The following is a 19,268-nucleotide window of genomic DNA, read 5'->3' as shown; positions in this document are numbered from 1 at the left end:
AGCGATGTCAACATATAAATCACGGTTCAGATCGTGGTCTGTCATATTTTCGCCTACACCGTTGACTCATATAGCGCGCTTCTCAAAACGATCAAATGCCGATGACGGTATGTTTGTCTGTCATTTCTTTTGTGAAATTGTGAAAGGCCTCTGAAAAAGTGATTTCTTAGTCAGGTTCAAATCTTCTGCGCTTAGCGTTTGCCCGTTCTGAGAAGCGCGCTATATGAGTCAACGCTGTTGACTCATATTGTCATTGGTTTGGCTAAACATGTTACTGACCACTTCTTGATGCGTCTTTCGTATACAGACATCGCTTGTGTCGCTAAAACTACTAGGATTGGTTATATTCGCTGATCATGGGCGCCTAGCGTTCATTCCTCTGGCGAAGGGTACACTGTTATTATCGAAGTGCGCACTAGTTACTAATGTTACTTTGGATACCATTTCTGTCTTTAAAAAAGTAATTATTTGGTCAAGTTCAAATCTTGGGCGCTTAGCGTTTGATCGTTTCGAGAAGCGCGCATTATAACTCATTGGTTTGGCTAAACATATTACTGACTACTTTCTGATGCGTGATTCTTATAGTGACATCGCTTTTATCGCTTAAGTTACTAGGATTGGTTTTATTCGCTGATCTTGAGCGCTTAGCGTTCAACCCTCTTGCGAAGGGTAGAATGTTATTATCGGTATGTGCGCACTAGTTACTAACGTTACTTTGGATACCATTTCTGCCTTTAAAAAAGTGATTAATTAGTCAAGTTAAAATCTTGAGCGCTTAGCGTTTGATCCTTTTAAGAAGCGCGCTATATGAGTCAACGGTGTGGGTGAAAATATGACAGATCACGATCTGAACCGTGATTTCTATGTTGACATCGCTTTTGTAACAAAATCTGTTGTAATTCGTTTTATTCACTGATCTTGAGCGCTTAGCGCTGCATAGCGCTAAAACTGTCCATTTTTTTGGATTTTTTTTACGGATATTTCATCTGGTACTTATAACCTTAAAAATTACAAAGTTTCAGCTAAATCCACCGAAAGCCATTTTCCCATACATTTAGTGCGGGGTCCTCTACTGAACAACCCTTTTGGAAATAAAATGAAATAACCGATGTGTATCAATACATAAAACATTAAAAGGAATTTAAATATGGAATTAAGTTTAGAGCTTTGTAGATTTATAGCACTATACCATCTGGAGAATGTTTGATTCTTTCTGGGTCTAATTGAAAAATGCCGATTCTCAAAAGAACGCCAATTATAGGCGATCCTTTTATTTAAGAGATAAATTAATAAGTTGGTTTAGACACTTTTTAATTTTGAAATCGATTCATTATTAACTGCATGATGCTTTTGTGGTCTCTACCTACCTTAAGGAAAATATAGGGTACTTCTCTGAGCATATAATACGATAAAAAAATTGTATTGACAAATTTTATTGCCAAATTGTACTGTATTTTGATGGTGCATGGGTTATTAATTAAATAAATATCTGGAAAAAGGTAGGAATTTAAAACGTCAGACATTACTAATTGAATCCTGTAATTTATAATTTTCTAGGTCAATATAGCGCTTCAAGTAACCTTAGGAATTTCCAGAGTGATTTGAATATATCAACAGGAAGACCAAGTGATGGAATATTTTATGCGCATCGCTCTAATCACTTTTTGGAATTTGAAACTGTTTTTGTAAAAGACGAGAAGGAACAACACAATCTCATTTCTAAAGGACATAAAGTGGACGAAAAGTGTATTACTACTAAAACTTCATCTGATAATAATTTTGATGCCGAGACCTCAACTTATATGGTTGAATACGATATTGATGAAACTTTAGAAATAAAGGAAGAAATTATCCAAGGTATGATCAGATTTGTAATTAAAAAATATTGGCTAAAATAATGAAATAAGAAATTACGAATTACGTTTTGTTAATTTGAGTTAAAAACAGAGATAAGAGAAGATAATAGTTTACTTGCTAAGGAACTGCGGATTAAAAAAAAAACATAACATTCAGAAAACAAAACCAGAAAAGAATCACACATGCGGAAAGTGTGCGAGAAGCTATAGACCAAAATATTCTTTAAATATTTACCTAAAATACAATTTTCTACATCAGGCTACGGTTTGCATGTAAATTCTCGTTTTACGATATTTACGGTCAAAAAACTAAACTTAAAGGCTGCTTGTAAAAACACATTTCTTCAAAACATCTTAATACTTACTAAATTGCTCATACTATTGGAGAAGCTACTTTTGTATATTACATTAAACGCTGCATAATCATCAATTGAAGGCTTGGAAAGCAGAACCGAATGAACACTCATCGCGGTACGTAGGAGTGGGGATGACGCGCAGAAAACGCGACGAAAGACCGTTCTTTTTTTTTCGCGTTTTCTGTGCGTCGTTCCCACTCCTGCCTACTGCTCAATCGCTCGTTCGGTTCTGCTTTCCGAGCCTTGAGTTGACGTATTAAAAGTGCACTCGGGCTCGGAGAGAAGTGGCCAATGTAATTGCACTTAAGAAATAAAAAGCTATTACTTTGCAGACCTTGCCTTTGATTTTCGATTGATCGAGACATCGAACATATCATACGGCTCAAGAATGATAACTTTCACTTTCAATTTTCTAGGTGAACAGAATTCTGAGATTAAGTTGAAGATATCATTAGGGAGACCAGATTCTTCTAGCAATAATTTTGGTGACCAAACTTCAACTAGCAAAACTGTATACAATGACGAATCTTTAGATGTCCAGGAAGAGCCCATCCAAGGTATGAATAGATTTGTAATTGAAATATCTAAGAATATCTTAACTAGCCCCCCTGAACTAAGAAATCGAAATTTTTATTTTGATAAATTTTCAGAGAAAGATACAGTTACAGGCGAGAAACGTAATCAAGTATATGAGTGGAGTGAAACGCATGGAGGTTATATTTTAGTTTATAACAAACTGCCAGACCAGCCAAAGAAAAAACTGTCGGAATTAGAACTGGAACTGGAAAAGAAATACAAATGCGAGAATTGTGCGCGAACCTATAAAACGAAAGAAGGTTTGCGTCGCCATAAATGTACAAAATTAGAAGAGGACGTCATACCACAGTTCCCATGTGAATTCTGCGGCAGACGATTTAAACAGAAAAAATACGTTACTTACCATATAGATCGCGTTCATCAGAAAGACAAATCGAAGGCTTCACAAATCAAGTATAGTTGTAACACATGCGCTAGGAATTACAGTTCCTCAGACTCTTTAAAAAGACATAAGCGTTTAGAACACGAAGCAGCCATACCGAAATTTATTTGTGATATTTGTGGACACAAGACTAGTTTAAAAACTGATTTGAAAAGACATATTTCTTCACGCCACGAGGGTCGTACGCGTCAAAGACCAAAGTCACATTATTCGATATTGAAGCATTATTGCGACAAGTGTCCTCGAAGTTACAGATGGTTAGGTAGTTTAACTCATCATAAACGTTTAGAACATGCAGCAGTAAAACCACAATTTACTTGCGATATTTGCGGTCACAAAACTAAACTTAAAGGAGGCTTGGTAACGCATATTACTTCACAACATCTTAATAAGCAATAATTATTACCTACGCGAAATTTCAATTCTTGCCAGGAAATTGCTCAAATATTTTTTTATTATATTAAATGCTTTTGTAAATGTATTCCTTGAATTATTTTTGTGAAAATCAATTCATTTTATCAATTTTACTTCAGCTACTTTTGTTAAATGTAGAATTAGGTTCGTATACGTTTTGTTCAGATATCTAGTAAAAAAAGGTACACCTGACTCCCGGTTTAGCCACTCGCGGTTTAGTAATTCCTAGAACTGATGGCTCACGCAGTTTCTTAGCTCAAGGGGCAAGAGATGTTTGCAACTCTCACCTCGGAAGAGCCGCAGTTCGCGTGTACTCAGTTGAGTTTATTGCGCAATATTATGCAAGCAATCCCTAGATTGTGGATAAACAGAGATTAATATGCGCGAGTATGTGTAGACTCGTATTTTTTATATTTTTTTTTTATTTTCTATCATGTCTTACTATTTAAGGGTACCATTTTAGTAACTATCCCCGAAAAAACTCTATTTTTGTGAATTATTTATGAGATTATTGATAAAGATATTGATGTAGGATTTCTTAGGCTTAATGAATGCACTCTTGAAATACCTTGAAATTATTTTTGTAGTAATTTTATACACCCTCTGTACACGAAAACCCCAGTCAAACGCAACTCCTCGAAAACTGGGTAGGTCCGGCTTGTTAAAAAAATCTCGAAACTGGACCATTTGAAACACAAAAATAAAAAAGTTTTTGATGAAGTATAACAATGGCTATGTCGCTATAAATTATTTTTAATAGACGTGCAAATATAATAAAATGGCGACCAAAACCGTGGGTTTTTCACCGTTTTTCGTAAAAAAAAAGATTGTAAAAATTAAAATTTTATCATAAATTTTATGGGGTATAAAATAAATAAATAATTTTTATTTGTATTTTAGGAATGTATCTATTAATCCTAGCAAATCCTACATCAATATCTTTATCAATAATCTCATAAAATCTCAGAAATTAATTCTTAGGTCTTTTTAAATATTTTGTACACGGAATATGAATATAATGGGAATATGGATATATTGGGAATATGGATAATCCTGATTTTATAACATAACATTTTTACATTGTAAATAGTATTTTAATCTGAAATTAATAAGAAAATAACTGTAGGATCTATTTGTCAAAACCTAATAGTGTAATAATGTCTTTTAATGGTTTCAAATGATGCACGACTGTGTAAGTGTTAATGGAGACTATTTTGAAAAAGTATAGTAGATATTGCTTTAAAAAAGTTATTTGTTCTTATACATTCCAGAAACTGTCATAGTGACCTACGCATATGTGAATTTTAAATCTGAAGATCTATATCATTGTCCCATAGTTAAACATAAGATGTGTGACGACTTAGTATCTAGATGTTAACAGGTAGTATTTAATTATCGCCCTGCAATATCTCACGCGATAAACTGGAACCTTGATTTCCGTAATCTGGATTTGTCCGTTCCGAGAATTGATAACAATCAAATATGATGATCTGTTAGTGCTTTAGTTGCATCACGTTGCGTCATACTTCCAGATCCTACATAAGTTGTTCAAATGGCCTTGTCTGTTTGCTTTCGGAGTCCCTGGATTTGCATCACAGGCATGCCAGAAATCGTTTACAAATCCAGGTTTCAGTGTAATAAAATTATTGCGTATCGCAAAACTTTAATTCTTAGTAGATTTACTATGCTAGTTGAAAAATTTTTTTTTATTTCCTAATATGCTTTTCTATAAGTTAAATTACTTTTTATGATCATCACTATATATAATACTCAAGTTTGCTCAATGAGGGTTGAAAGCGGATAAATGCACTCTTTATCGATATCGGCATGTGTTACTTTTTCTAATTGTAATTAGTTGTATTAGAATTTGTTGCCATACGTTTGTGTTACTTGGAGAAAATATATGGGTATAAATATAAATAAATGATTTATAAAAAAGAAAGTAAACTAAATTGGTGCCCCTAATTTTATTTAACAAATTCAATTCATAGAATACAATTTATTTTTACATTGATTCATAGTGAACTGCGTGTTTCTTTTGCGGTCCCTTTCTTCCTCAATATAAAAAATATGACACAGCTACAAAACTTATAATAACATAGAAGTTTTGGAGAAAAATTATAATTTAATGTCACTTTGTATGGGTTCTTAATTTAATCTATATCGGCTGCATGATAAGTATGAAAATTATTTGAAACTACTAAATGAATCTTTTACATTATAATTTCGTACATCAACAGAGTTCTTTAACCAACACAAAGAATTTCAGGAATAATTCGAAGGAATAAACAAACGACTAGATTGTGGACCATATTTTTTACTTCATAATTTATAATTTTGACAAATGTTTTCGAAGTTAAAGTTACATACCTGATTTGAATGAACAAACTTTTAAAAGACGCAAAAGTCACACCACAATTTACCTGCGGAATTTGCGATTGCAAAACTAATTGTAAGTTTGTCTTTTTAAGATATCTTAATATACAGCATCCTAATAAGTAATAATTAGATTAAACTTTAATCCACAAAACATTTTTTCGTCTATTTTTAAAAGCATTTATAAAAAGACTTTTTCTGGCTGCTGAGCCTGCGATCTTTAAAGATGATTACTTTTTCTAGCTGTTGCGCTTGCGCATTGCAATTCAAAATTACTTTCCAGGTCTGCCGGAATCATAACCTTACTTCATTATGAGTTGAGAGACTGATTATGATTGATGAATAGTGATTGGACTAACTCATAGTGATAAGTTGCCATAAATAACACATAAGCAACCGATATGTTACCATAAATTGTCTGAAATTTTTGTGAACCGTAGTTTCCCGTAATTGATCAATTTTCTATAAATTTACGGAATATTTGGGAATTTTTCAATTTGTTCCAGAAAGGTTTGGAGAACTTCAATTAAAAAATTTTCTAGGCTCCAACTTTCCTCCGACTCGCCTGCAACTCCTTATCGATTCGCCTCGGGCTGATACTGTCCGTATTTATAGCACAATATTTTACTTCGCTTTATATAACATGCTTTATACCTTAAATTGCATTTTGTGAAATACTTTATTTTACTTCTTAAAGATTCTGGTATTTTCACATCTTACATCTCTGATACTTAACAATACTTTTCAAGGTATTGTTTATGAAAGTAAACTGAATTCGTTACAACGATTTTATTTAAGACGCAAAATAATGTTTTTGTTTAAACATAAACTAGTTTTGCTTTTAAAATTGATTAAAAACTAATTGCATGCTGCTTTTGTGGCCCCTACTCATCCTTATATAAAAAAGGCAGTCCTACAAACATATAATATGATACAAATTTCGTAGAAAAATGGTACTTTAATGTAATTCTGAGTGGGTCATCAATAAAATCATTATGTCTTGCAAGAGAAGGATTACAATCACACTATACTAATTATATCTTTTACGTTATAATTTTCTAGATCAACCGGGTGTTTCAAGTAACACCAAAAATTTCAAGAGTGATTTCAAGATGTCTACGGGAAGACCAGCTGGTGAATCAAATTCTACTCTTCGCTGCGATGACTTGTCAAAATTTGAAACTGTTTTTTGTATCGAATACGAAAATGACGAAACTTTGGAAATAAAGGATGAAGTCATTCAAGGTATGAATACATTTTTAATTGAAATACCTTAATTAAAATTACGCAATAAAAATTTTTAAATAACATTTTGTAGAATTTTCAGATCAAGGCATAGTTACAAGCCGAAAATGTGATGAAAACTACGAGAAAAAATCGTTTACTGTAAATTTAAGAGAAACTAATATTCTTGCTGCCAAGAAGAAACTGCGCACCAATAACAAGAAGCAGAAATGTCAAAAATTAAAACCGGAGAAGAAATACAAATGCGAAAAGTGTGGACGAAGTTATACCCAGATAGGGAATTTAACTCGTCATAAAAAATTAGAATGTGACGTAATGCCACAGTTCAAATGCAACTTCTGTGACAAAAGGTTCAAACGAAATCCTAACCTTCGGCGCCACATAGTTCAAGTGCACCAGAAAAAGTTAGAGGCACCGCTAAAGAAGTATAATTGCATAAAATGTTCGCGAAGTTACACATGGCCAAATGATTTATATAAACATGAGCGTTTAGAACATTCAGGACTGAAACCAAAATTCACTTGCGATTTTTGTGGCCGCAGAATGAAAGAAAAGGGTAACTTGGCCCAACATATTGCTTTAAAGCACCTCAATAAGTCATAATCATTTATGCCATAAACTTGTTACATAAAATTTCGGTTGCAAGCAGGCAGCTTAGTCTTTTTTTGGTCTCGCGTGTTGTCAGAAACTTACGCTCATTCGTAATAAAACCACTTTTCTGCCTTGAGGCACAATATACTATTTCGCATTATATTAAATTTTTTGTAGAGGTGAAAACATACGAGGTGAATTACGGTTCGAACTGAATACACCCGAATCTCGGTTCAGCCACTCGCGGTTTAGTCATTCTTAGAACTGGTGGCCCACGCAGTTTCTCAATGCGCGGAATGAAAGACGGTTGCGACTTTTGTCTGACAAATACCAACAGCTTAGCGGAAAGGTGCATTGCATTCCAATTGAAAACGGTTTAGACGACCCTGACTGTTTACATTTCGATACTTCCGACTGAGCAACAAGGCAACTTGCAGGCAACCCGTGGCACTGTGGCTAGACCGAGTCAGGTGTAATAGGAGAAAGTGACTGTTAGTACTTAGTATTTAAAGCAAATGTTCTGTTGTAATTTTTTATTAGGTGCAATATCAAAAACGAGTTTTATAATTTTACTTTTTTCCACTTACTTGCTAATTATAAATTGAACATTTGAAAAAAGTGCCCTTGACATGACTATGAGAGTTTTGTCTATCTATTTATGTATTATCTAAAATACATTTTACGTGCTTTTATTAGAAGTTAAATTCTGTACAAAGTGAATAAATTGCTGATAGATTAGGCTGGGGCATCTAAGTACAGTAAAACTCTTCTATAGCGCCGATTTCGGGGCTGACGGTGGGTGGGACCTAACTCATTATAGCCCGCTCCGCTTTTGTTTGTTCATGCCTGAGTGCTCGCCTGAGGGACAACCGCAGACTCCGCGCACCCCGCGCAGCTCCTGTTACACCTACCTGCAGCACGACGTCGATTCCCAGAAGAACTATAGAAAGGAGGCCTATTGAAAAGCTTCACTGTAATTTTTTTCTTTCAAGTTGCGAGCACAAACAAGTTAGTGCTATTAGCCAAATAACTTTTAAATAAATAGGGAAGTTCATGCCTTTTAACAAAATAAAAAAATTTAATTACTCGCAGTTTTTTCTTACGTTAGTTGTTAGTAATGATCATCATTTTCACATGTTAAATACTAACTAATGTTAAAATAATAAATACCATATAGATCGTTTTCGATCTATATGGTATAATTAACAAAATTAAACATATAAATGTTACTAGTTAACAGATATAATACTTATAAATATCCTAAGACTTACAAAATTGCTGATACTATTGAGAAAACTGTTTATTGCACTGGATTAAATTTTTCTGTGAATTTACACCTTAGTTTATTTCTTGTCAAAATCACTTCACAATAATCAATTTTACCTCAGTTACTTTTGTTAAATGTAAAATTTGGTTCTTATACATTTTGTTTAGGTATCTGGTATGATTAGTTGCTATTTAATCATGAAGAGCTGAAAACATTATTTAGTTTATGTTAAAGATAGTATGCACTAAACATACTTATATAATAGGAATGCTTGATACAAAGTTAATAGCATAAAATTTCGACGTTGTAAACAGTCCTTTATATTCAAGTTTATAAAAGATTGTAGCGAACGATCCTTTTGCGGTTATCGTGTATTTCGAAAGAAACTCGAAGACCTCGAAATTGTTGCCTAATTGTGATAAGTTAAAACAAGATAAAAATATATATAAGCAGTCAGTGGTAACGCGACAACTTATCTCCGATTTCTTTGTGTTCCTATAACGAAAGAAATGACTGCCTTCCCCAAGAAATATTACTTTTTATTTTCTTGAATTACTTTAAGTGACTTTTGTATGGTCCCAAAAGAATAAATTTACCCTTCGTTACTACTCGCATAAAGTCCGATTTTCTTAAGTATAGAATTTATTGTTACCCGTTTTTTTTAAACAGAATAAATATAGTTATGAGAATTTAGCAAGGTTTAGATTGATGATATTTTCTGTCTGATTTTCTGGAAATTATTACTGCTCAGTCATCAATTGAAGGAAGTAAACTGAAATCGTTTCTATAATTGTATTTAAGAAATAAAATAATATTTCTATTTAGACCGGGCCTTTGTTCTTCAATTAATATAAAATTACCTGCATATATCTTTTCTTATCCTTACCTTTTTCAATGTATAAAAATTTCACCCCTAAATGCATATTATACAAAAAACTAATTGTAATTTTCACCGTATAATATTTAGATGAACAGAATTTTAAAAGTTAGTTGAAACAATCAACAGGAGCACACGATTGTGGCCCATATTCTTGTAAAACTAAAGTACTCCTGTTTCTTCTAAAAATAATTCTAGTGCCAATATTTTAACTATAGTTGAGTACGACAAGAACGAATCTTTAAATATCAAAAGATAACTTATTCAAGCATTAAATAGATTTGTAATTGAAACATCTTAATTGAAACTTCAAAATAAGAAATTGCAATTAATGATTTCTTAAATTTTTTGATCAAAAGACAATTACAAACAAGAAATGTGATGAAAAATAGGAGAGAACAACGTGTGCTGCAATCACAAGAGAAACTAATATTTTGTTTATCAAGGACGAATGGCGGAACCATGATAAGAAGACATTGTTGTTATTTTGAAATTGATTTGAAATTAACTGCATGCTCCTTTTGTGCAGACACATTTTGATGTAATGTGATTGTGTCTGGGTTAATTAAATCTATATCTGCTACAGGATAAGGATTAAAATTATTTGAAGTTTCTAACTGAATATTTCATGTTATAATTTTTCAGATCAACCGAGTGATTCAATTAACAAGAAGCGTTTCAAGAATTATTTGATGAAATCAACAGAAATACTAGATGGTGGACTACATTCTACTCTTCACTCTGGTTACATTTTTGAATTTAAAACTGACTTCGTAAAACACGAAAAGAAAGATCACAGTCTTATTTGCAAAGGAAATCTATTGGAAGAAACTTCTGTGGCTACTAAAATTTCGTCTCACAATTCTGATGACAAGACTTTAAATTGCATGATTGAATATGATCAGGACACAACTTTGGAAATAAAGGAAGAAATAATCCAAGGTAAAGCTGCATTTTTAATTCAAATGTATTAACTAAAACTATGAAACCAACAATTAAAAATTACGTTACGTTTAATTTTCAGGTCAAGAAGTAGCTGCAGGCCAGAAATGTAATGAAAAATATGAGACTAAATTGCATGCCGCGCATATGAGGGAGGCTAATATTTTTGATGCTAAGAAAAAATTGCGTATCCGCAAGAAGCAGGAAGTACAGGAATCGAAACTGGAAAAGAATTATACATGCGAAAAGTGTGCACGAAGCTATAAAAATAAATGGGATTTGAATCGTCACAAAAATTTCGAATGTGACGTCATGCCACAGTTCATATGTAACGTCTGCGACAAGCATTTTAAACGAAGTACAAATCTTCGACACCACATCATTCACGTGCATCAGAAAGAGAACACACAGACATCTCAAACGAAGTTTAATTGTAATAAATGTTCGCGAAGTTATGTTTCGTTAAGTGGTTTAAATCTACATAAGCGTGTAGAACACGCAGCAGTCAAACCAAAATTTACTTGCGATTATTGTTCTCATAGATCAAAACAAAAAACTCACTTGTCGACACACATTTCTTCAAAACATCTTATAAAGGAATAATCATAACGTACGTGAAACTTTAGTCCTTAAGAAATTACTCATGTTAGTTTAAAAGTCTGTTTTTGCAGAAGATCCACTTTAGAACTTTCACTTTACTTACTTCTCAATTGGGTCTGAAGAAATATTTTGTGGACCGGTTAGAATGGGGTATTAAAGTATTTTTTTTCTTTTACGTAACGATGACATAGAAGTAAGTGCTACTAACCAAATTTTAAATAAATAAGAAAAATTGTGCCTTCATCAACTTTTTGTCTATAATCGTTGGTAACAATGACTGTCTTTTTTTGTATATTACATAAATACGATATAGTTTCGAGCTCGTAAAATTCGTATTTTTGAATAAAATTTCTTCATTATTATTTTATAAATGTATACACAATGTTCTTTAATAGCTGAAAGGAAAGATTTAAATCGTGAATATTCACTTTGTACAAGATATAAGTTTTCTCAAAGAAATTTTTAGTTAAAGTCTTGTACTATCTACAGAACCCAGTTGCACTTTTAGTTTACCTAAAATATGAATAACGACTACATCAACAAGATCGGGTCCATTTTCTGGTTCATACGCGGTAAACATTTAATCAGTTATTTCCCGTTTTGTAAACTAGGAAATGTCCATTTGTTTAAGAAACGAATGACAAGATACTTAATTCTACGCTGAGATTCAAGCTTATTAGAGGTCAATGGAAAAAAGATTTAAAAATTATCATTGACCTCAAGAACCTACTTGCGCTAAGATTTATGTAAATCTATAAAAAAATTCAATTTTGGTTATTTTATCTTCATACTCCTTCTATAGCTCCTACGTGCCTCAGTGTTGAAAATAAGGTACTCATACAAGTAGAGAATACAAGACCAATTTTGTAGATAAATTGTAATGTAATGAGATTGTGTATGATTTTATTATATTATTTTGAATTAGTCAAAATTACGTCCAATATCCCCAACTTTTCAGCTCCCTGAATCATTTTGCGATTGTGTACAGCCGACAGTACGAAAAACCAAAGCCTATTAATTTTTCCATCACCAGGGCAAGAATTAAAATAATCGAAAATTATTGTAATTGAATTCTGAATTAATCGAGTGCTACAAACACCAAAAATTTGAGCATTGATTTGAAGACCACATTCTGTTCTCCACTAGGAAATACGAAATACGAAAATAACGAATCTAAGGAAATAATGAAAAAATAAGTCATTGAAGGTATGAATAGATTTGCAATTAGAATATCTCAATTAAAAATACAAAATAAAATAATTCAAACGATGCTTTGTAAAATTTGAAATTAAGAGACAGTTGCAGGACAGAAATGTAATAAAAACTACGAGACAAAGTCATGTTACTACTCAATTATCAACTGATGAAAGTAAACTGAACATGTTTTCATCATTTTATGTAAGAAATAACATAATACTTTGTGTATATGCGTCTTTTTATTTTCAAATTAATCTAAAATAACTGCATGTCCTTCTTGAAATCACTACCTTCCTTGAAGTAAACCATAGGACACTACTGCAAATATTTATAATAAGATAGGAGGAGAAAAATTCTAATGTAATGTTATTATGTCTAGCTTATTAATTAAATCTATATCTACTATAGAGTGAGGACTAAAATCATCAGGAATTACTAATCAAATATTTTACGTTATAATTTTCTAGATAAATCGCGTGCTTCAGCTAACACCAAGAATTTCAGAAGTGATCCGAAGAAATCAACAGGAAGGCAAAGTGGTGGACCACATTCTACTATTCATTGCGTTGACTTTTTGGAATTTGAACCTGTTTTTTCGAAAAAAGCGAGGGAACAACAAAATCGTCTTTCCGTAAGAAAGCAGTTAACTGAAAACCGTATAATTACTAAAATTCATTCTAAAGATAATTATCATGACAAGACTTCAACCTGCATAATTGAATACGACAGTGACACAACTTTGGAAATAAAGGAAGAAATGATCCAAGGTGCGTATAGATTTGTATGTAAAATATCTCACTAAAACTACGAAATAAAAAGTTGCAACTCATGTTTTGTTAAATTTTCAGATCTAGAGACTTGTATTGGCCAGAAATATGATGAAAAGTGTAAAACAAAATTGCCTAACACAGATATAGAAAAAGCTGATATTTTTGGTATTAAGAAAAGACTGTCTACGCGTATGAAGAGGAAAGTTCAGCATTCGAGACTGGAAAAGAATTACACATGCGAAAAATGTGCACGAAGCTATAAAAGGCAGTCATATTTAAATAGTCATAGGAAATTCGAATGTAACGTCATTCCACAGTTCAGGTGTAACTTCTGCGACAAACGATTTAAACGTAATCCTCACCTTCGGCGCCATATACATGAGGTGCATCAGAAATCAAAACTGAAGACTAAACAAACAAAGTATTATTGTAACCAATGTTTTCGATGTTACAGTTCTTCAAATGCCTTAAATCGACATAAACGTTCAGAGCACGCAGGAGTCAAGCCATCATTTATATGCGATTATTGTTCTCATAATTCGAATAGAAAATATCGCTTGTCACAACATATATATTTAAAACATCTCAATAAGCAATAATCATAACGAACGTGAAACTTAAATCCTTACGAAATTTCTCATAGTAGTTTAAAACATTTTTTTAAATCATAACAAATTCTAGTATACTTTGGACTAAATTTTTTATAAAATCACCACATATTACTTTATTTCACTACAAGAAACGTTCCGTAAAAGTAAGTTTACTCTCTATCGATATTGCCATTAGTCATATGTATATCTATATGTTCTTTTTTGATTTTCTAACAAGTATTACTATTCAATTATCAACTGATACAAGGGAAGCGAACTCACTAAAGCAATTTTTCTGCAGAAATAAAATAATATGGTTTTGTATACACTGCTTTTCCTTTAAAATTTATTTTAAATTAACTGCATGCTTTATTTTTAGTCACCACTTTCTTTACTGAAAAAAATTAGGACCAAATCCTTCATTCATTAAATCTATTCCTGCTACACGATAAGGAATAAAATCATCTGAAATTACTAACTGAATATGTTACGGTATAATTTTTCAGATAAACCGAGTGGTTTTACGAACACCAAGAAATTCAAGAGTTATTCGAAGAAACCAACAGAACTGCCAGATGATGGAGCACATTCTGCTCTTCAGTCTTGTCACTTTTTGGGATTTGAAACTGTCTTTGTCAAACACGAAAAAGAAGATCACAGTCTTATTTGCGAAGGAAATCCATTGGAAGAAACTTCTATGGCTACTAAACTTTCGTCTGACAATTCTGATGACAAGACTTTAAATTGCATGATTGAATATGATCAGGACACAACTTTGGAAATAAAGGAAGAAAACACCCAAGGTATGGCTAAATTTATAATTAATATATATTAAAGACAACTAAGAAACTAAAAATTCTAAATCATTTTCTGTTAAATTTCCAGGTCAAGCGACAGCTGTAGGTCAGAAATTTGATGAACAATACGAGACAAACTTGCAAACCGCACATATTGGGGAAGCTGATATTAGTGGAGCTCAGAAACAGTTCCCAAGCCTTAAAAAGCAGAAAGTTCAGGAATCAAAACTAGAAAAGAATTACACATGTGAGAAGTGTGCACGAAGCTATAAAAATAAACCTCATCTGAATCGTCATCAAAAATTCGAGTGCGGTGTCCTACCACAGTTCATATGTACCTTCTGTGACAAACGGTTTAAACGGAATCTACACCTTCAACAGCATATAGTTCGCGTACATAATAAAACCAACATAAGAGCATCGCAAACAAAGTATAATTGTGACAAATGTTCTCGAAGTTACAGTTCCTCAGACGCCTTAACATTTCATATACGTTTAGAACATACAGCAGTCAAACCCCAATTTATTTGCGATATTTGTGGTTACAAAACTAAACGCAAACCTAGCTTGTCAAGACATATTTCTTCAATACATCTCGGCTGTACGCGGTCAAGGCACACAAAGCGCCGTCTTCAAAATTGAATTGAGCCCGTTTTCAGGTTTAATTTAACATGAATAATACTTGTGAACAGTAATACAGTGAAACTCTTTTATAGCGCCGATTTTGACGCTGACGGTGGGTGGGAAGTAACTCATTATAGCCCATTCCAATTTTGTTTTTACACGCCTGAGAGCTCGTCTGAGTGAGAACTGTAAACCCCACACACCACGTGCAGCTCCTCTTACGCATACCTGCGGCGCAGCGTCAATTCTCAGAAGAGCTATAGAAGGGAGGGCTATTGAAGAGTTTCACTGTATTTATTATATGAATGTTTTTTTATCCAAATATTTTAGGATTTAAAAACAATTGAGTGCAGTTTGAAACTGTTATGTGAAGTTAAAACACAGAAAGTTTACTTTTTTGGTTTGGCACTTACGGTGCTTTTACCGCACGCAGACAATTTTGATAATTAATAATTATTAGGAATAAAGAATAGAAACTTTGTTTAATTTAAATTTAAAAACAATTCTTTGGAAAGAGATAAAGAACCTAATTAAATATTTAATGGCACTTGACTTATCACTAAAAATGTGGAATCGTATCTATAACGAAAATCTGATCGGCGAGCGGCACTTTTCCATTTTTCATGATAATTTGAGTACCAGTAAATATTTCATCATGTTCTGAGTCTCATTTTAAAGAGGAGATTTCAGGATTTAGTTTGCCGAAGTTTATATTTTTTCCATCCACTTCCCTGAAACATGCAAAAAGTGGAAGATAAGAATCGAAAATTGCTATCTTGGCCTCTGTTAAACTAAAATACTTCAAGTAGGGTGCAATCGATTTTAAGTTTAATAATTCTTCTAACGATTCTTTTGTAATCTTTCTAACTTAATATACTGCTGAGATAATCTCAAAAAAGAGAGACATGTTTATAAAAAGACTTCTCTTAGTGGATTGACAATTCTGGCCGGTACTGTACGTGAGACTTCAATCATTACGAAATTTCTCGTACTAGTGATAAATAATTTTTTGTCCCATAATACATGCTTCTATACCTTAAATTACATTTTGTGAAAATCCCTGCATAATCCTCTATTTTACTTCCTAAAGGTTCTAAAAGAAATTTTAATATTAACATTTTTTAAAATTGAGGAATCTATTTTTTCTCAAGTTTAAGGCGATTACCGTCCAATATGCCGTAAACATTTTTATTATTGTTGAATTTCGAATAGTTTATACTGGGCGATCTTGTTGTATATAATCAGTCCGATCACCCATCTACTTGAGCCACTACCATTTTATCATTATTATTTTCATATTTTTATTTTTATTTACTCTGAAGTATTACTATTTAATCATGAAGGGAAGAAAGTATTTTTTTGTTTTTTAAAGGATTTTCTACACATATGAATATAATAGGATATACTTGATCCTGAATTAATAAAATTACATTTCTACGCTGTCAGCAGTCTTCACTAATTTACTGATGGATCCTTCCGTTTCAGGTTATGATAAAATAGTTACCTATTGAAAAATTCTCATTTACATTCAATCAGATGAACTAATTATTAATTAATTAATTAATTAATATTAATAATAATAAAAAATTATAATAAAAAAATTATAATCATTATAATATTAATATTAATTATTCCATTATTTTTTGTTGAAATTATATCAATTTGTTAGCGAATATAATTATTATTACACATTATTAAAATATTCATTTTATATATAGTATATTAATATTAATAATACCCAAGGTATATTAGGAATATTACTAGGTAGTAGTACTAGGTATATATAAGTATTCTACGTAATACTGAATTTCACTTGTTGAAGACTCTGAAAGAGTAAATTTGCTCTCCATCGATATAAATATGAATCTTTCATCTTAAGTTTAGAATTTTTCATGGTTCATTTTGCTTATTTGGGTAAAATATATAAAAATGTATGCATTATTTACACACAGAAAAAACGATTATACCGTTCAGCATCAATTGTTCCCAACGTACCATTTTCTTTTTTATTTACAACAAATTTGACTTCTCCACTATCAACTTTTAAAAGTGGCCCTTATCATGTATGTATAATTTTATTTAAAAAATAAAAATACATCTTTGTGTAGGCACTGTTTTTTTATTTTTAAATTGATTTAAAATTACCTGCATGCTTCTTTTATGGTTCTTATCTTCTTTTATGTATAAAATAGGAAACTCCTGAGAACATGTAGTACGATACAAAATTTGCATACCAATTTTCATGTAATGTTAGTGTATCTGGGTTATTAATTAAATCTACATCTGCTGTCCGATAAGGAATGAAATAATCCGAAATTACAAACTGAATATTTTACTTTATAATGTTTCAGATCAATCGAGTGCTTCAACTAACATCAAGAATTTGAAAAGTTATTCAAAGAAATCAGCAGAAAGACCAGATGGTAAAGCACGTTCTGTTCTTCACACTGGTCAATATTTGGGATTTGAAACTGTGTTTGTGAAACCCGAAATTGAAGAGCACAGTCTTATTTGTGAAGGAAATCCATTGGACGTAAAATCTATGGCTACTAAAATTTTGTCTCATAAATCTGATGGCAAGATTTCAACGTGCATGATTGAATATGACCAGGACGCAAAGTTGGAAATAAAGGAAGAAATCATCCAAGGTATTGCTGATTTTGTAATTAAAATTAATTAGCTAAAAATAAGAAACCAAAAATTTAACATTATTTTCTGTTTAATTTTCAGTTCAAGAGACAGTTGCAGGCCAGAAGAGTGATGAAAAATATCAACCAAAAATGTATACGGCATATGTGAGGGAAGCTGATATTTTTGCTGGTAAGAAAAAATTACCAGCCCATACGAAGCAGAAAGTTCAGGGATCGAAACTGGAAAAGAATTACAGATGCGAAAAGTGTGGACGAAGCTATAAAAATAAATCTGATTTGAATCGTCATAAAAGATTTGAATGCGGTGTCATACCACAGTTTGCATGCCACTTCTGCGCCAAGCAATTTAAACTGAATTCAAATCTTCGACAGCATATAGTTCGCATGCATCAGAAAACGAAACAAAAGGCTTCGCATACAAAATATAATTATAACTAATGTCCTCGAAGTTACAATTCCTCAAATTCCTTAAATTAACATAACCGTTTAAATCATGCAGGAGTCACACCACACTTTATATGCGATTATTGTTCTCGTAAATTAAATAAAAAACGCGGATTGTCAAAACTTCTTAATAAGTAATAATTATTGCGTACATGGATCCTTAAGAAATTTCTCATAGTAGTTTTAAACAGTCAATTTCGAATTTTAATCGATGTTTGTATACATTAAGTTAAATTTTGTGGAAATCACAACAATACACTTCATTGTACTTGTAAAAGGTTCTGGAAGAGTAAATTTACTCTAGATCGCTATTGCCCTTAGTTACTTTGATTCAATATCGAATTCATTTTTATATTTTTATTTAGGTATTCAATAAAAAATAGAAACAACCATGCGTATATCCATATTATCTTTTTAATTTTTTGACAAGCGTCACTGTTCAATTATCAACAAATGAAAGTTTGGGGGACTCGTCAACACGATTCCGTTCAAGAAATAAAATAGTTTGGTTGTGTATACACTGCTTTTTGTTTTCATATTTATTTAAAAGGGCGTCATGCCTTTTTTGTTGTCCCTGCTATTATTAATACAAAAAGTAGCGCATTTCTACGAATGTACATAAAATACGATGCGAATCTTGCAGACCAATTCTAATGTAATTACTAATTAAATCCTTAGCATTATAATTTTCT

General features: G+C 32.0%; 5 protein-coding genes across 5 annotated transcripts; all 5 read left to right on the top strand.

Moving 5' to 3' along the window:
* Nucleotides 1–1,465: 1,465 nt before the first annotated feature.
* On the top strand, nt 1,466–5,546 carry LOC117182785 (GDNF-inducible zinc finger protein 1-like). The gene is made up of 4 exons (XM_033375891.1): nt 1,466–1,469; nt 1,558–1,857; nt 2,629–2,769; nt 2,863–5,546. Exons 1-4 carry the CDS (start codon nt 1,466–1,468, stop codon nt 3,588–3,590), a joined length of 1,173 nt encoding a protein of 390 aa, XP_033231782.1. The 3' UTR covers nt 3,591–5,546.
* A 1,529-nt stretch (nt 5,547–7,075) lies between these two features.
* Nucleotides 7,076–9,250, top strand: LOC117167725 (zinc finger protein 726-like). The gene is made up of 2 exons (XM_033352873.1): nt 7,076–7,226; nt 7,309–9,250. Exons 1-2 carry the CDS (start codon nt 7,094–7,096, stop codon nt 7,827–7,829), a joined length of 654 nt encoding a protein of 217 aa, XP_033208764.1. The 5' UTR covers nt 7,076–7,093; the 3' UTR covers nt 7,830–9,250.
* Nucleotides 9,251–10,613: 1,363 nt separating this feature from the next.
* LOC117167565 (zinc finger protein 567-like) lies at nt 10,614–12,862 on the top strand. Its single transcript, XM_033352591.1, has 2 exons — nt 10,614–10,903; nt 10,986–12,862. Exons 1-2 carry the CDS (start codon nt 10,654–10,656, stop codon nt 11,504–11,506), a joined length of 771 nt encoding a protein of 256 aa, XP_033208482.1. The 5' UTR covers nt 10,614–10,653; the 3' UTR covers nt 11,507–12,862.
* A 311-nt stretch (nt 12,863–13,173) lies between these two features.
* Nucleotides 13,174–17,008, top strand: LOC117167538 (zinc finger protein 81-like). The gene is made up of 4 exons (XM_033352541.1): nt 13,174–13,467; nt 13,549–14,224; nt 14,567–14,863; nt 14,946–17,008. The coding sequence occupies exons 3-4, from the start codon at nt 14,758–14,760 to the stop codon at nt 15,497–15,499; spliced, it is 660 nt and encodes a 219-aa protein (XP_033208432.1). The 5' UTR covers nt 13,174–13,467; nt 13,549–14,224; nt 14,567–14,757; the 3' UTR covers nt 15,500–17,008.
* Nucleotides 17,009–17,728: 720 nt separating this feature from the next.
* LOC117182784 (zinc finger protein with KRAB and SCAN domains 5-like) lies at nt 17,729–19,003 on the top strand. Its single transcript, XM_033375890.1, has 3 exons — nt 17,729–17,744; nt 17,833–18,129; nt 18,212–19,003. The coding sequence occupies exons 1-3, from the start codon at nt 17,729–17,731 to the stop codon at nt 18,568–18,570; spliced, it is 672 nt and encodes a 223-aa protein (XP_033231781.1). The 3' UTR covers nt 18,571–19,003.
* Nucleotides 19,004–19,268: the final 265 nt, after the last annotated feature.

The sequence above is a fragment of the Belonocnema kinseyi genome, chromosome 2, assembly GCF_010883055.1.
Source record: "Belonocnema kinseyi isolate 2016_QV_RU_SX_M_011 chromosome 2, B_treatae_v1, whole genome shotgun sequence".
Classification (NCBI taxonomy): Eukaryota; Metazoa; Arthropoda; class Insecta; order Hymenoptera; family Cynipidae; genus Belonocnema; species Belonocnema kinseyi.
Note: the sequence above shows the minus strand (reverse complement) of the source record. Positions and strands in the feature narration are given on the sequence as shown.

Bases quoted from the DNA above. Each gene is read 5' to 3' on its own strand.
- LOC117167725 (XM_033352873.1), top strand. From the start codon at position 7,094: ATGTCTACGGGAAGACCAGCTGGTGAATCAAATTCTACTCTTCGCTGC. The intron at 7,227-7,308 runs GTATGAATACAT...TAGAATTTTCAG, and splicing joins AAAGGATGAAGTCATTCAAG to ATCAAGGCATAGTTACAAGC.
- LOC117182785 (XM_033375891.1), top strand. The intron at 1,858-2,628 runs GTATGATCAGAT...TCAATTTTCTAG, and splicing joins AAAGGAAGAAATTATCCAAG to GTGAACAGAATTCTGAGATT. The intron at 2,770-2,862 runs GTATGAATAGAT...ATAAATTTTCAG, and splicing joins CCAGGAAGAGCCCATCCAAG to AGAAAGATACAGTTACAGGC.
- LOC117167565 (XM_033352591.1), top strand. From the start codon at position 10,654: ATGAAATCAACAGAAATACTAGATGGTGGACTACATTCTACTCTTCAC. The intron at 10,904-10,985 runs GTAAAGCTGCAT...TTTAATTTTCAG, and splicing joins AAAGGAAGAAATAATCCAAG to GTCAAGAAGTAGCTGCAGGC.
- LOC117182784 (XM_033375890.1), top strand. The intron at 18,130-18,211 runs GTATTGCTGATT...TTTAATTTTCAG, and splicing joins AAAGGAAGAAATCATCCAAG to TTCAAGAGACAGTTGCAGGC.
- LOC117167538 (XM_033352541.1), top strand. From the start codon at position 14,758: ATGGCTACTAAACTTTCGTCTGACAATTCTGATGACAAGACTTTAAAT. The intron at 14,864-14,945 runs GTATGGCTAAAT...TTAAATTTCCAG, and splicing joins AAAGGAAGAAAACACCCAAG to GTCAAGCGACAGCTGTAGGT.